We start from the raw sequence: 17,027 nt of genomic DNA, 5'->3' as shown, positions 1-17,027 counted from the left end.
ATTCGAGAAATCAAAAATGACCTATTTTTGCAACAACGAATAAATCAGCTCATAAATATACACTAGATGAGCAACAAGGTTTCTGTACGGGAATGTCGTATACAGTTGCAATATTCGTCATAAAATATTACTGAGAGGCCAATAGTATACAATAGATCTGCGTCCATATGTTTCATCTACTTGAAGAAGGCATTTAACAGAGTAGACTTGTAATACATCTTTTGTATAATGAAGAGATCCCGCTGGATATTATAAAAACAATAAGATGGAAGTCAGAATAGATGGACGATATATGGAACCTAGATACAGGCAATGGGATATTGATATATACACTGCGCGTCATAGAAAACGGGCACCCTAAAAAATGGGTCATTTTTGATGTCGCGTATCTCCTAAACCTGTTGTCCGATCTAAGTGATTTTTTCAATATGTTAGAGCCTTTTTCTTTGTTAATATCCCTGTAATAATATTTTTGCTAAACAGGTAAATTTTCATTATATACCGAGTGTACGAATCAAACTGTGTTTTTTTCTCAAAGTTCGCAACACCCTGTGGGATATTCTAGCATTTATAAAATACTGAAATTAAAACCTAACTATAGCCTCAGGTTTTCTTAACATTCTGTTTTTTGATTCATTCTCTTATGTTGGATAATACAAAAGTTATGTACTTTAACAACTAGTTATGTTCTTCATCAGTATAGGTTGTTTGTAAATAAGCGCGACAAACTTTAAAAGGGCAATTCTGCATGAAAAAATAATGACCGTTTGCTTTATAAACTTATGTCCGCAAATGCTTCGTTTACGAGATACGGAATGTTAAATCTTTTTTACATGCTGACGATTTATTTTATTGCCCTAAAACCGGTTGAGATATGCAAATAAAATTTGGTAGGTTTTAAGAGATAGTTATTGCGAATTTTTTGACTTGCAATTAAGAATTTTATATTCACTATTGGCGTGCATGCGGGTAATATGACCGGGGTAATATGACCGATCATATTACCCGTATGCACGCCAATGGTGAATATAAAATTCTTAATTGTATGTCAAAAAATGTCCACCCACCAAATTTGATTTGCATATCTCAACCGGTTTTAAAGCAATAAATAAATCGTCAGTTTGTAAGAAAAAAATCAACATCCCGTATCTCGGAAACGAAGAATTTGTGGACATACGATTTTAAAGCAAACTGTCACTATTTTTTAATGCATAATTAACCCTTAAAGTTTGTCGCACTTGTTTAAAAACACTCTGTATTGAAAATAGTCCAGAAAGCCACTGCGCATCCGCTAGGAAAAATATTCTAATTAAGATTTTTTGCACAATCTTACTCAAAAAGGACTCCTTTTAACAAAATTGCATGTTGCCAGGACCAAAAGGTGGTCAAAAATTTTTTAAACGTTTTTTTTTTGTTTTTTTTCCTAAAATTATTTTTTTTGCATGGAAAAAAGTTTTTTTAGGTTTTTTGGATCATTCCAAACAGAAAAGGTATTTAGTGACTTTTCTCTAAAAATGATAGTTTTTGACATATAAGCGAATAAAAATTGAAAAATTGCGAAATCGGCCATTTTTAACCCTCAAAAACTATGTGAAAAACTGAAAATTTGAATGTTGCCAAGGTAGGTAGATATTCTTTAAACATCGATTGATGAAATCCCGAAGAGTTTTTTGCAATACAATATTCAAAACTCCTATTTTTTTTAATTGCTAATCAAGCATGCTCGACACTATTTTCCACCGACAGTATGGTGCAAATGAAAGGAATAAATTCGTTATTTTGTAAACCGGCGACTTTAAGGAAAAATTCCGAAACCGGTCGATTTTTATTTTTAAGTTATGATATTGTGGCATATATGGTATACTAGTGACGTCATCCGTCTGGGCGTGATGACGTAATCGATGATTTTTTTAAATGAGAATAGGAATCGTGTGGTAGCTCATTTGAAAGGTTCTTCAATTCTCTATTCAGTAATGTAAACATTTACATAATTATTTATACAGGGTGTCCTTCTACTTCTTTTTTTGTCAAATAATTTAATTTAATAAAATTTTTTTGGACACCCTGTATAAATAATTATGTAAATGTTTATATTACTGAATAGAGAATTGAAGAACTTTTCAAATGAGCTAGCACACGACCCCTATTCTCATTTAAAAAAATCATCGATTACGTCATCACGTCCAGATAGATGACGTCACTAGTATATCATATATGCCACAATATCATAACTTAAAAATAAAAATCGACCTGTTTCGGGATTTTTCCTTAAAGTCGCCGGTTTACGAAATAACGAATTTATTCCTTTCATTTGCACCATAATGTCGGTGGAAAATAGTGTCGCGCACGCTTGATTAGCAATTAAAAAACAAAGAAGTTTTGAATATTGTATTGCAAAAAACTCTTAGGGATTTGATCAATCGATGTTTAAAGAATATCTATCTACCTTGGAAACATTCAAATTTTCAGTTGTTCACATAGTTTTTGAGGACTAAAAATGGCCGATTTCGCAATTTTTCAATTTTTATTCGCTTATATGTCAAAAACTATCATTTTTAGAGAAAAGTCACTAAAGACCTTTTCTGTTTGGAATGATCCAAAAAACCTAAAAAAACTTTTTTCCATGCAAAAAAAATAATTTTAGGAAAAAAACAAAAAAAAAACGTTTAAAAAATTTTTGACCACCTTTTGGTCCTGGCAACATGCAAATTTGTTAAAAGGAGTCCTTTTTGAGTAAGATTGTGCAAAAAATACGAATTAGAATATTTTCCCTAGCGGATGCGCAGTGGCTTTCTGGACTAAAAAGAACATGGCTAGTTGTTAAAGTACCTAACTTTTGTATTATCCAACATAAGCGAATGAATAAAAAAAAAGAATGTTGAGAAAACCTGAGGCTATAGTTGGGTTTTAATTTCAGTATTTTATAAATGCTAGGATATTCCACAGGGTGTTGCGAACTTTGAGAAAAAAACACAGTTTGATTTGTACACCCGGTATACCTACAATGAAAGTTTACCTGTTTAGCAAAAATATTATTACATGGATATTGACAATGAAGAAGGCTACAACATATTAAAAAAATTACTTAAATCGGACAACAGGTTTAGGAGATACGCGAACTCAAAAATTACCCATTTTTTAGGGTGCCCGTTTTCTATGACGCGCAGTTTAGTATTAAATTAAAACACCATTAATAGTTTGTGACAGTGGCGGATCCAGACATTTGCCTTAGCGGGGGAACTTCCAATGAGACACTGTGGCAGATTGACAGTTAGCCTACGACCACATATGTGTTGACCGGCTGGGGAAAGAAGAGGAGACGGATTGACGGACGTCGGTCAGAAGATTTTAGAAACTTAGAATACAACTGTCATAATTTTTCTTACTTATTTTATTAGGTAGTTTGTTGTAAATAAACCAATAAAATAGTTTAAAGTGTGCCCCGACTACTTTGCATCCCGCAAACCGGCCACATTGGTGACCCCGAGAAAAAGACTGTAAGTACAAGGATTTAAAGACGACATTATGACAGATAACGACCAAACAATGCCAAACGATAATGCTACACCATACGAAGGCAATGATCACCCAATAATTGCACGGGTAGGCATAAAAGCTCCAGAGTTTTGGCGCAATGAACCAGAACTATGGTTTCTTCGGCTGGAGGCGCAGTTCCGACAAGCCAAAATAACATCTGACAACTGCAAATTCGATCATACTGTTGCTAGTTTAAACAGTGACATACTAATAGAAGTGGCGGATATTGTAAAGAATCCAACTGCTGGCAATGCCTATACACAACTGAAAGCTCGCCTTCTCGAAAGGTATGGCATTAGCTCAGATGACAGGATCCACAGATTAATGGAGCTCACTCTGGGTGACTTAAAACCCACTCAACTACTCCACAGAATGCAAGCTCTGGCCACGGATAGCATTAGTACACAAGTTCTAAAAAATTTTTGGTTGGACCGCCTACCACCTTCGGTTCGAAGTGTTATATCTGTTCTTGATGGAGATCTAGAAGAGCTTGCTAAGAAAGCCGATAAGTACCTCCGATGTTCCAATTTTCCAGTCATGGCTGTTACCGAAAGCCCTATCTTAGACAAAGCAGTGGCTGCATTGAATGACCAAGTGAGCGCTTTATCCAACAGATTAGCTGTAGCTGAAGAACGGCAACAGATTCAAATGGTCAAGAGTGCCAAGTCATCATCTGACGAGCAGTGTTATTACCATCGAAGATTTGGTGCACAAGCAAAGAAATGTAGACCACCCTGCAGTTTTACAAAAAACGACGAAAGGGCGCAGTAATGGCGGCAACTGCAGCCCCTCACATACCACGCCGCCTCTTCATTACCGATAGTGTTCTCCAACTTCAGTTCCTTATTGATACAGGGGCAGACCTGAGTGTGCTTCCACGTAAAATCTGCACTGCGACTCGGCCCAGCACTGTATGCCTATATTCTGCCACCGGATCGTGCATCCAAACGTATGGGCAGAGACAACTCTCATTAAACCTTGGTCTAGACCAACCTGTAACATGGACTTTTGTAGTCGCAGATGTCACCATACCCATACTAGGAGCCGATTTTCTTACACATTATGGCATTAGTGTTGACATGAGAAACAAACGACTAGTAAGCTCAAATATGTCAAGCAGTATTACCTGTGTGTCTCGTCGTGTTAAAGTACCAGAAGTAGGCCTATCCACTGCCCATCCTTACGATCGTCCGGCAGCCACTATACCAGAGGATACTGAAAGGGTCCAGCACTATATTGAGACTCGAGGTACACCAGTATTTTCTAAACCACGAAGACTTCCACCAGATCGTTTTCAAGCTGCACGAGCAGAATTCAATGAGCTGATGCAGGCAGGCATTATCCGACCATCAAAGTCATCTTGGGCTAGTCCGCTTCACTTGGTTAAGAAGTCCAATGGACGATGGCGAGCCTGTGGAGATTTTCGCCGTCTAAATGCCATGACCAAACCAGATCGCTACCCAATACCGCACATCCAGGATTTTGCTAACCAGCTACATGGAAAGAGAATTTTCTCTTGTATTGATTTGGTACGTGCTTTTTACCAAATTCCAGTCCACCCGAAGGATGTACAAAAGACGGCTGTAATAACCCCCTTTGGACTTTACGAGTTTCTCCGAATGCCATTCGGTTTGCGAAATGCTGCCCAGACGTTCCAGAGGTACCTCGATCACCTTTTTCGAGAATGCCCATATGTGTATGTATACATCGACGATATTTTGGTTGCCTCGGAGACTGATACCGAGCATGAGAAACACCTGGCATCAGTACTTCGGATTCTGGAAGCAAATGGACTTCAAATCAATAAGGATAAATCAAAATTCCGTGAAAGTGAAGTAAACTTCCTGGGTGCCACGGTCTCCCCAACTGGCGTTCGTCCATTGCCGGCTAAAGTAGGCGCAATTCGCAACTTTCCACAACCTACGACCTATCGACAGCTACGAAGGTTTATGGGTATGCTCAATTTCTACAGACGTTGGTTACCAAATGCTGCGAATGAACTAATGCCATTAACCGACTTACTGTCTCAGCAAAAGAAAAAGAAGCAAGAACTGACATTAACACCAGCAGCTGCAGCAGCTTTCTCCAAAGTCAAAGAACTCTTGGCCGCGTCGACTGAATTGGTTTTCCCAGCACCGAATGCCCAATTGAACATGTCAGTTGATGCCTCAGATGTTGCCATCGGCGGTGTTTTGCAACAGCTTATAGGTGAACATCTACAACCCATCGCTTTCTTCTCTAGAAAGCTTTCTAAGACGGAGCGAAACTATAGCACTTATGACCGAGAGCTGCTGGCCATATTCAGTGGCATACATCACTTCCGCCATTTTCTTGAGGGCATGCCGTTTACCATTTATACTGACCACAAGCCTTTAACGTTTGCCTTCCAACAGCGACATGAGCGGCAGTCCCCACGACAGATACGCCAACTAGAATTTATTGGACAATTCTCGACCGACATTCGACATATTCAGGGTGCAGCCAATATCGTTGCCGATTGTCTCTCACGACCCGAAGTAGACGCTGTCACAACACCCATTACGATTGACTATAACCGGCTATCCGAAGCTCAGACTACAGATGAGACTCTCCAACAAACTCTGAACGATCCTGCTAGCTCCTTACAACTTCAGCGAATAGTTCTACCAGATAGCCAACGACCTATTTATTGTTCAGTCCAAGATGGTCGTATACGAGTTTATGTGCCAGCTGTGTTCCAGAGAGACGTTTTCCTGAAGTTCCACACGCAGTCCCACCCAGGACATGCTGCTACATTACGAATGATTGCCGAACGCTTTGTGTGGCATAACATGAATCGCCAAGTCAAGCAGTGGTCACGAGAGTGCATCCAATGTCAACGTGCCAAAATTGGACGTCACACTGTTACACCTGTGACACCTATAGGAATGCCAGACGATCGATTCGCACACATACATGTCGACATTGTGGGCCCACTTCCAACAAATCAGAACTTTCGATACCTGCTCACAATCATCGATCGTTTCACAAGATGGCCCGAGGCCATACCTATCTCGGAAATTACAGCCGAACTTGTTGCGCAGAAGCTCCTTGAGGGATGGATATCTCGGTTTGGTGTGCCAGCAACCATAACAACGGATCGAGGTAGGCAATTTGAGAGCCACTTATTTCGCCAGCTCAATAGATTGCTAGGTGTACAACATATTAAAACCACTGCCTACCACCCACAGTCAAATGGATGTATTGAACGTTTCCACCGAACCCTTAAGGCTGCTCTCATCGCCGCGGACACAGTATCGTGGATTGACGCCCTCCCTCTGGTCATGCTAAGCCTTCGAAACACTTTCAAACAGGACATTGCGTGTACAGCCTCCGAGTTAGTGTATGGTAAACCAATATGTCTCCCTGGACAGCTGCTTGTCCCTAGTGCTGCTACACCCGACGAGCATAGTTTTGTCCAACGACTACGTCAGACCATGGGAGCATTGCGGCCTATACCGACGAGCAACCACTCAGTCCGCACTGCCTTTGTCCATCCGGATCTGCAGACTACGAGTCATGTGTTTGTGCGGACTGATAAAGTAAAGCCTCCGCTTACACCTCACTATACCGGCCCGTTCAGAGTGTTGGAACGAAGTGACAAGTTTCTAACTGTAGATGTCAAAAATGTTCCTCAGAGAATTTCCATGGACCGACTCAAGCCAGCATATATTCCAGCGGCCCAACAGGTGCAGGAAGAACATGTATATGCCAACCGTCTGATGAGTAACACGGTCAACATTGCCGTTCGAAACGAGTAGGTTCTTCACTGGAGGGGAGCCCTGTGGCAGATTGACAGTTAGCCTACGACCACATATGTGTTGACCGGCTGGGGAAAGAAGAGGAGACGGATTGACGGACGTCGGTCAGAAGATTTTAGAAACTTAGAATACAACTGTCATAATTTTTCTTACTTATTTTATTAGGTAGTTTGTTGTAAATAAACCAATAAAATAGTTTAAAGTGTGCCCCGACTACTTTGCATCCCGCAAACCGGCCACAACACCAACCAAAAGACATAAAACAGATAGACCCAATCTACATAAAAGACATACCTACTATGTAAATATCTAGTAACTTATATATGCATTAAGTTTCCTTAATTTTCCTAACTAGCGTGTTTATTGGGTTACATTTGTTTGTCTGTGGTTTGTTTCATGTCAGATATTAAATATATTTTGCTTCGACAATTTTTTTCTTTCATTTTGTACCTTGTTAAGGGGGGGGGGGAGAATTCCCATTTTCCCTCCCCGTAGATTCGCCACTGGATATTACTATATCTTTTGCATGCTAGAATAATGAAATAGGTACACAATAACAACGATTTCATTTGAAATTTAGCAGATAATTCTAAATTGGTCTTAATATTGAATTCTAATGTATACCTACGTGCGAAATCTATAACAATGCAGAAAGAAGAATTGAAAGGTTAAACTAAAAGATCGACCGCTTGAAGTTCAGCCGCATCATCAAAACACGTTCGTGGTGGGCGAGAGGGAGGAAATCACAAAGGGGGAGAGCCACTCCGCGAGGGCCCATACGTGACCTAACAAAGCCCATCGAGCATCCCGAGTTGTTGATTTAATGATGTCTTGTTTTAATTGCTGACAAATTGCCAATTGCCACGAAAAAACGCCCTCAGCTTTCCGGCCCTTAGTTTTCTCTGCTTCCAAGTTCCTGCCCTTTTCCCATTGTTTCGGGAAACTCGACGACCCTTTTGCTTTTTCGCTTTTCTTGTTCCCAATTAAATTTTCTTTGTTTTCTAGAGTCTTTGAATATGTTTCTTGATATACGTGGAGCACTCAAATTTTATCGAAGGTATTCAGGCCGGTAAGATAATTTTCTCGTTTTGATTCAGATTTCTGAATAAATATACCTACTTACATCACAAAATAAATATAAGAAATAATACAACGCCTGTTTATTAAAATTTGAGAATGATTTTTATGAAACTCCAACAACAGGGTCCAACAAAATGAAAAACTATTAATTAGGTACTAAACGCTACAAGACAAGTGATTCAAATGTTACAGCCATTTATTTTCAAAATTTTTGTTCAATTACCCTTAAGGCTGTATGACACTATACATTTTCTTGTATCATTTCTAATATCATTTCTGATATGTCAAAAAAATGCATAGTGTCATACACAGATACAAGAAACGATACAAGAATTTGAGTCAGACACAGATTCTTGTATAAGAACTGCGCCAATTTCTGCGCAAAGAGCAAAAACGTAAAACCTGCTGGTAAAATATCTAAAATGTCATAATTACTTACTCATAATGGCGGCTGAAATGAAAATGGGATCATGTATTGATGAATTTATTTGTGTTTTTGTAGGTATTATTTATAAATATTTTATTGATACTTAATATACCGTTTGGTATTAACTACTGTTCTAACTAATAACCATATATTTAGCTCCTAGTAAAGTTCAAACTATAAATTTAGGTTTCATGGTGCATAATTTTTTAATAGACGAAAATACAATAGTTCCTAATTTCGATCAAACTGAAGATAATTCTAATGCAAATATTTTAGAACAAATATCAAAACAAAATAAAAACAAAATCAACCTCAAACAGTCAACGTAAAATTCTGGTTAACATTAAAATGTTAATTAAAAGTTTATAAATTTTATAAAATCCTTAAAATCAGCTGTAGCTGTAGATGCAGTACTACCATAACGTGACACAGGGTGATAAACAAAATTTCGGCCAATCACGTGCCGAATTTCATACAATTTTCGATACAAGAACTTGCATAGTGTCATACAGGGCACAAATGTACGTACAAGAAATGATACAAGAAAATGTATACAAGAAACGATATCAGAAACGATATTAGAAATGATACAAGAAAATGCATAGTGTCATACAGTCTTTACAAACATTTTAAAACGTTGCTTATTACATTAAAATCAATCATCATCATTCAAGAAGCAGAGGTAACGGAAGCATTAAGAAAATTAAAAAATAGAAAATCACTTAGGAGAGGAGATACAGAATATCGAATGAACTCCTAAAGTGCGGAGGACAAGATCTGATCAAACAGCTATTAAAACTAATCCAAAAAATAATAGAACAAAACAGAATACCACAAGAATGGAGATCAAACATCCTAATACCTCTCTTCAAAAAGGGAGAAAAATCGGACCCGGAGAATTACAGAGGAATTAATTTATTAGATATACACAACACTAAAATTAACGACCAAAGTGATAACAAACAAACTGAATAAAATTATAACATTAGCAGAAGAACAACAAGGTATAAGGTCGGGGAGATTATGCACCGATACTATATTTATAATGAGACAGGCTCAAGAGAAATCGTTAGAATAGAACAAACTGGCATACTTATGTTTCGTGGACCTTAAGAAGGCATTTAACAGGGTCGAATTAAAGGACGTTATCCATTTATTGTACGCAAGAGAGGTACCTCTATATCGAAAATATCTACCACAACAACGAACAACACAATAAAAGGATAAGTAGATGAAGAACTAACTGACCCAATTGAAGATGGCAATGGGATAAGACAGGGAGACTCCCTGAGTCCTCTATTGTTCAACCTAATCATGGATGAAATATTAAAAAGATAAGAACAAAAAAAAGGATACCAAATGGGAGAAAAACAACTTAAAATAATCCGCTATGCAGATGACGAAATACTAATATCTCAAAGTGAAGCTGATTTGCAACATATGCTGCACCAATTTAATATAACCGCTAGAAAATTTAACACCTTAATTTCCCCAAAAAAAAGACTAAATGCATGGTTATAACAGCAAATCTAATAAGGTGTTAATTAGAGCTGGAGGGTCAGATAATAGAACAAGTCATGGAGTTTAAATATTTAGGCATTACACTATCTAGCTACGGAAAGCTCGAAACAGAAGTGGAAGATCAGGTGAATAAAACAAACAGAGCCGCAGGTTGCCTGAATGAAACAATATGGAGAAATAAATACATCGGAAAAGAAGTGAAAGGCAGAATTTACAAAAAAAGAATGTGTGTGTACTTTGTACGCACGTAAGAAGTTATACTTCTATTATATGATTATATGATTATAAACGAAATTAATATACTTTTTATTTATATTTTATTTAAATATTAAACTAATTTATACTTACTACTTCTCAAACATTTTTATTAAAACAGTGCCAAAAATTAAAATAATAAAAGAATAAAACACACACAAACACATTAAAAATGCCGCAAATGATTTCTGAACATTAATTGTCGGAAAATTTTTTAACTAAATACGTATTTTCTGAAAATAAAATTATATAATAAATATACTTACAATCATAAAATGTATAAAAAAAAATAAAAAAAATAAAAGTTTCTATTGGGATTCGAACCAACTTACCAGCGCGGCTGGTATTGGCGTTGTATTGGGGTTCGCTCGCATTAAACGCTTCGCCACGGAGACAGTGTGTCATTATGTGCGAAGATCGACTAACTAAACGGATTAAACTTTTGACATTTTTGAATTATGTAAATCAAATTATTTTGATTTTGAATTGAAATGATTTAGAATTGAAAAAATACAACAAAACATAGAGTAAGAAAACAATATATTAGGTGAATATTGATAGAAATTTTGATGGTAATCAAATTATGTAAATGAAAGTATTACATACTATGTATTTTGGTAGGTTCAAATAAGTAGGTACCTATGATACATTTACGTACCTGTTGCTTTAAAAACCATTTAAAAATCACTACAATTATAAACTTTTTTGTTTCTGTCCTCACAACAATAAAACTAATATATTATACATTTGTTTACCTTCATATTGAACAATTATTTATTATTGACTGACAGATCATTTCAACACCCAATCAGAGCCCGTATAACGACTAATAAATTTCGCAATCACTTGCATCGTGCAAAGTGGCTATGTTCAAATATCATAACAAAATTTGATCAACTATTTTTAAAACACTTACCAGTGTAAGATTCTTTAGCTTTGAATAACCGAGATCGTAGATCGTCCCGGTTGATTGTTGTTATCCACAGTTCTCTACGCCTTCGAGGTAATAGGTTTTTTATCAGTAATTTTGCGGCACTCATACTAGTCACAGTTTGATGGGCTTTCACATTGGCATGCAACAATCATCTCTTCTATGCAGTACCGGCGCTAGGGTATAAGGCGCCCGCCTGCAAAAGTAGCATAGGCGCCCTTCGGTTTCTTTTAAATTAGTATTTTGTATAGCACCAGCAGAAAAAAGCTCAATTTGGCGCCCCCCAAACAGGGGCGCCCGCATGCAGTGCATCCCTTGCAGGTCCGTTATCGCCGGCCCTGCTTCTATGTTAATAAGTCCAAAAATATAGTATGAAAACTATTTAAAAAGGCAGTATAACCATTAACTAACTTTTTGTTTGTTGTTTCTCTTCCTACGAATTTTAAAACGCAACAACCATACATAACCAAACCACAGTCCCACAGCTGCCATATTGGATCATTTTTGTCATGTCATTTGAACATCCAATCAGAACAAAGTTGTAATGCGACTGCGCCGGAATCAAAGGTTTTAATCCTATTAAAATTCACCCTCATATCGCGCGTAAAGAAGTATAACTTCAAATAGTAATCAGACCTAAGTATAATGACATACGCGGCAGAAACAGAAAGGGCGAAAAGAATGCTAGAAACAGCAGAGATGAAAATAATGCGCAAAATTGATGGTAAGATACTGTGGGATAGAGCTAGAAGTGCAGATATACGACGGAGATGTAAGGTTAAGAACAGAACAAGTGGGTCGAGGTGGAGGTGTAGGTCGCGGTGGATACTACTAGGTAAGTCGCGGTCCATGTCGGCAGCACATAGCAAGGAGGTCACCTGCGCTGTCAGTCGGGCTAGAACCACCATCAAGTGAAGTAGTTTAATGAAATTTGAATGAAAAAAAGACTGTGCTTTTGCGGTGTTGTGTCAATCAAGTGATGATAGTGATGAAATGTCAGCTGTAAATAATCATATCCTCCTTCATATTTCAAAAATTTACTGTATTTAATTACTTTAGAAATTCAAAAATAAACTGAATACAAAAAGGGATTATATAAAAAGTATCAACTCAGATAGCGCAGGTAATGACAACTTGGCTTCGAACGGACCAATCACAGGGAAGCATCCTTGTAGGCCGCGCAGTAGACATCCATGTAAAACAAACTCGTTTTATTTTCAAAAGTATCGACGTAAACCTCCTGAATGGCATCGCGCTAAACCTCCACCGCGACTTACCTGCTCTGTTCGCTTCCATTCATTACAATGTGTTTGTTTTAAATGGATGTCGACATCGACCGCGACCGACACCTCCACCTCCACCGCGACCCACTTGTTCTGTTGTTACCCTTGTGGACAACATTAATAACTGGGTATGGAAAACAGAAGAGTAGAATGGAACGACCACATAAGCCGAATGACAACAAATGAAGTAGTAAGGACGGCGAGAGACGGTTCCCCAATAGGAAAACGATCAGTGGGAAGACCACGAAAACGATGGAACGACAACTTACTGGAGGCACATTGAAAAACAGACAGAGTTATGTCTACACAAAAAGAAGAAGAAGATCACCATCATGATCAACGCCCGTAAATCCTTTAGGATTCTGGTTGACGCTGTAAAGAGACTTTTTACATATTATTTTATTCCACACTTTTCTGTATAGGCAATCAAACGATATCTTATTTGCCCCCAATCGCCATTAAAACATGTTGGGATGATTCTTACCTTGGCTTAGGGGTGCAAGTAAAATTATAGAAAATGCCGGAAAAATATGTCCTCCTTTTCGTTTCTGTTTGGAAGTACCGTTTTAACTTTTAGCAGATGATGATCGGTGCAACATGATTATGTAAGTACATATTATAAATTATAATAGTGTGGTCCAACCTTTTAGACGTTGGGGGCCGTATTAAATTTGAAATTATTATGAAGGGCCAGAGAACTCGACTCGTTCAAAAAAAGTTTATTTTAAAAAATAATATACATACGAGCGAAATATTATTTACATGTATTTTATTATTGTTTATAATTTACATGTTATGTTTAAAATTTAACATAAAATAAAAAATCAATGGGATATTTGAGGCAAAGGTTTATCCTCTACTAACTTTTGCACATCTATATCTATGCTAGTCGTAGTGAGTCTAATACACGCTTTCAGAGAATCGATTTCCATGCGATTACGTTTTTTAGATTTAATATGCTCCAAAGCAGAAAATGTACTTTCACATATATACGTACTACCAAACATTGAATATAGTTTCAACGCAAAGTTATGAAGTTTAGGAAAACGATCCTTGGAGACTAACTTCCAAAAGGTACTAATGTCCTCATAAGCGAATCGGGCTGTAGTTCGTACAGCTCTAATTGGTATTCTGCTGATTGGTTCTGGATGTTGACTCCCATTGGATTGTTAAAAAGCTCAAGATCGGGTTTTAGTGCATTAAATTCCGAAAACCTTTCATCAAATTTTTTTTTTATTTCTGTAAGAACTTTGGCAAACCTCGAGAAATCGACCATGGTTTCTTCTTGATTTATTTCGAAACACGCAGGAAAATGTGTGAGGTCGTTTATTTTCATGTAGTTCTCGAAAAAATCAAGTTTTTTGCAAAATGTCTCAATTTGGCCAACCAACTGTGATACTGTCTTCTTTTTCCCATGGAGTTGTAGGTTTAATGTGTTCAAGTGAGAAGTAATGTCTGTTAGAAATGGCAGTTCATGAAGAAATGTTTTGTTCCTAAGCTTGGTTATAAATACGTCCGTGTTAATAACAATTTCCGTTTCAAAAAACAGTAAGATCTCTTTTCTTAAAGAAAAAATTTTTCTAACGCATTTACCTGCACTCAACCAGCGTATCTCTGAATGTAGGGGGACGTCCTTATATTCAGTATTTAATTCCTCAAAAGAAAGAGATGAATTTTTGGTGTCGCGGAGCTCTGTTTCCTCCTCTTAAGCTGTGTACTATCTGCACTACAGTTTTCATAGTATCGTTGATTTTAATTATCTTTCCGCAGAGAGCCTCTTAATGGATAATGCAATGAAACATAACACAGTTAACACCATTTTCCCGCAAAAGTCCAGCCAATCCTGTTATGCGTCCCGTCATTGCTTTTGCTCCGGCGACGGTGCAAACGCAAAAGCACTTTTGAAAACCGCCTATATTTTTCACAGCGTCACTAATTGCTTCAAATATATTTATACCTTTGGTCCCGTCTTCCATGTGGTGCAGTTTTAGAAGTTCCTCAGTTACACAAAAATCTTCACTGATGCATCTAACAAAAATTAATAGCTGATTTTTGTCAGTAATATCAACCGATTCGTCCAGGGCTAAGGAGTAGTACAAACAATCACGAACTGTGTCGACCATTTTTTTTAAATACATGAGTATTCAGCTCATCAACTCTTCTAGATACAGTTTGATGGGAAACTGAAACACATTCAAAAATTTTGGCCATCTTTTCATCTCCAAAGGATCGCGCCATTTTAACGGCACACCGCTTGATCATTTCTCCATCTTTAAATGCTTTTTACTTTTGACAAGCTCTAAACATACTTCATATGATGCTGCTAAGCTTGATGATTGAACAGCTGTCGCTTTTGTAAATATAGATTTTTGTTTATTCAATTTAGCTTTAAGTAAGTTCTTTTACACGAGTATTGCGAGCTTCACCTTGATATTTGTCGTATTTTGTTTTGTGCTGGGTTTCATAATGCCTACTAATATTGTATTCTTTTGATACCGCGAGTACTTGACAACAAATAATGCAGTGAGGTTTGCCTTTTAATTCGATGAAGAAATATTGATTTTCCCATTTTCCTTGGAACGTACGATTCTCTTCGAAAATTTTGCGTTTTTTGGCACTACTCATTCTGAATTTAACATTCAATTTATTCGCCACTGTTAATTCAACACGACACGTGCAGCTGACTGAAGCTAACTGCCCGCTCATAGGGAGTGGGTGTTCAAAGTTAACTACTTTCTTAAGATTACGGAAAGTTAGACAGGGTTGGAACAGGTAAAAGTTATCAATGGCAATATTTTTGAAATGTGTTTGTGGGGGCCGCAGTTTAACGAGACTCGGGCCGCATGCGGCCCGCGTGCCTTAGGTTGCACCACACTGAATTATAAGGTCCTATAACCTTATGAGTTTGAATATCTTTTTTGTCACACTTATAACTTTTTGTTAGTTATAAATGTGAACAGACTTGCAGCATTTGAAACCTAGGTAGGTATATAGACTTGGAAGTTCTCCATCGAATGAGCAGAAAACATCATCTCATTGAAATAAAAAATAAACAGAAAACTGCATATCTCGGACATGTAATGAGAAATAAGGAAACGAATTTCTATAGCTCGTATTCGTTTGGAGGCAAGATTTCGTTTTGGAGGCTCGTTTGGTTCGTAAGATTGAAGGCAAACGTGGATCAGCATAAAACCAGTAGGGGAGAGTTGGAAAAAAAGGGGATACCATTCTTGTTTATTTTTATTACGGAAAAAATGTTAAAGAAATTATCATATTATTATTTTTTATAGGTATAACATTTATTGAAGCACACAAAAAACATATTTTTAGCTATTTTTAATGACTGGAAAATAGTAAAAAAATATTTATTAAAGTCCTGCACATCCCGTTTTAGCATACCAGCGTTGGATAAAACGAGATAGGTTCACAATATTTAATTTTTTGCATAAAATTATCTAAAAAGTATATTTAAGTAGATATAAGGCTGCAAAGCAAAATTTACCTTTGAAAAAACAATATCTTCAGTAGTCAGAAACTTAAAAATAGGCCTTTTTTATGTTTTATTGCAAAATGGGAAATTCGACCTTTTATTAAGGACTAGGTACGGTACGTATATCAGAACAAAAGTCACATAAAAATTTGTTGTTCTTTTCTGCAGTATGAGAACACGCTTTATCGCTATTTAAAAAATTAATAGGCTAACAAATAAATAGGTGGATAAAACGGGCCATAAAAAGCGTAGGTATCCCATTTTATCCAACTTATAACTGTCCCGTTTTGTCCAACTCAGACATTTTTCAAAACAAAAATGGCTCCTGCCTAAACGTGAAAATAAAATTAGATAGACTACACATGAGAATATTCGTTAATGAGTGCTTAGTTAAATGTAGTAATAGTCACCGGAATTATATGTTTAGATATAGGTATGTAGGCAATATCACTGGAGAAGCGTCCATGTAACCACTGTTACCAATGGTAACAGTTAAAAATCTTGTAAATAAATATTTTATGACGTTGCATAATTCTATTTATCTATATTTTTACCAATAGAAATATAACATTTTATTATGTGTTAATAGTACCTAATTCAGTAAATAGCCAACTACTCGTAGACACACGAAAATATTGGCGAGTTTATGTGACTTAGTTGCACTTTATTATATTCTGTTACCAGTCTCATTTGTGGTTACAATGAATGGTTATCTCGTTGTCTC

The 17,027-nt window shown here is 36.9% G+C and overlaps 1 protein-coding gene across 1 annotated transcript; it reads left to right on the top strand.

Moving 5' to 3' along the window:
• The first annotated feature begins 3,525 nt into the window (after positions 1-3,525).
• LOC126885891 (uncharacterized) lies at positions 3,526-4,308 on the top strand. The gene has a single exon (XM_050652686.1). The coding sequence runs from the start codon at positions 3,526-3,528 to the stop codon at positions 4,306-4,308; it is 783 nt and encodes a 260-aa protein (XP_050508643.1).
• Positions 4,309-17,027: the final 12,719 nt, after the last annotated feature.

This window comes from Diabrotica virgifera, chromosome 6, assembly GCF_917563875.1.
Source record: "Diabrotica virgifera virgifera chromosome 6, PGI_DIABVI_V3a".
Lineage (NCBI taxonomy): Eukaryota > Metazoa > Arthropoda > Insecta > Coleoptera > Chrysomelidae > Diabrotica > Diabrotica virgifera.
Note: the sequence above shows the minus strand (reverse complement) of the source record. Positions and strands in the feature narration are given on the sequence as shown.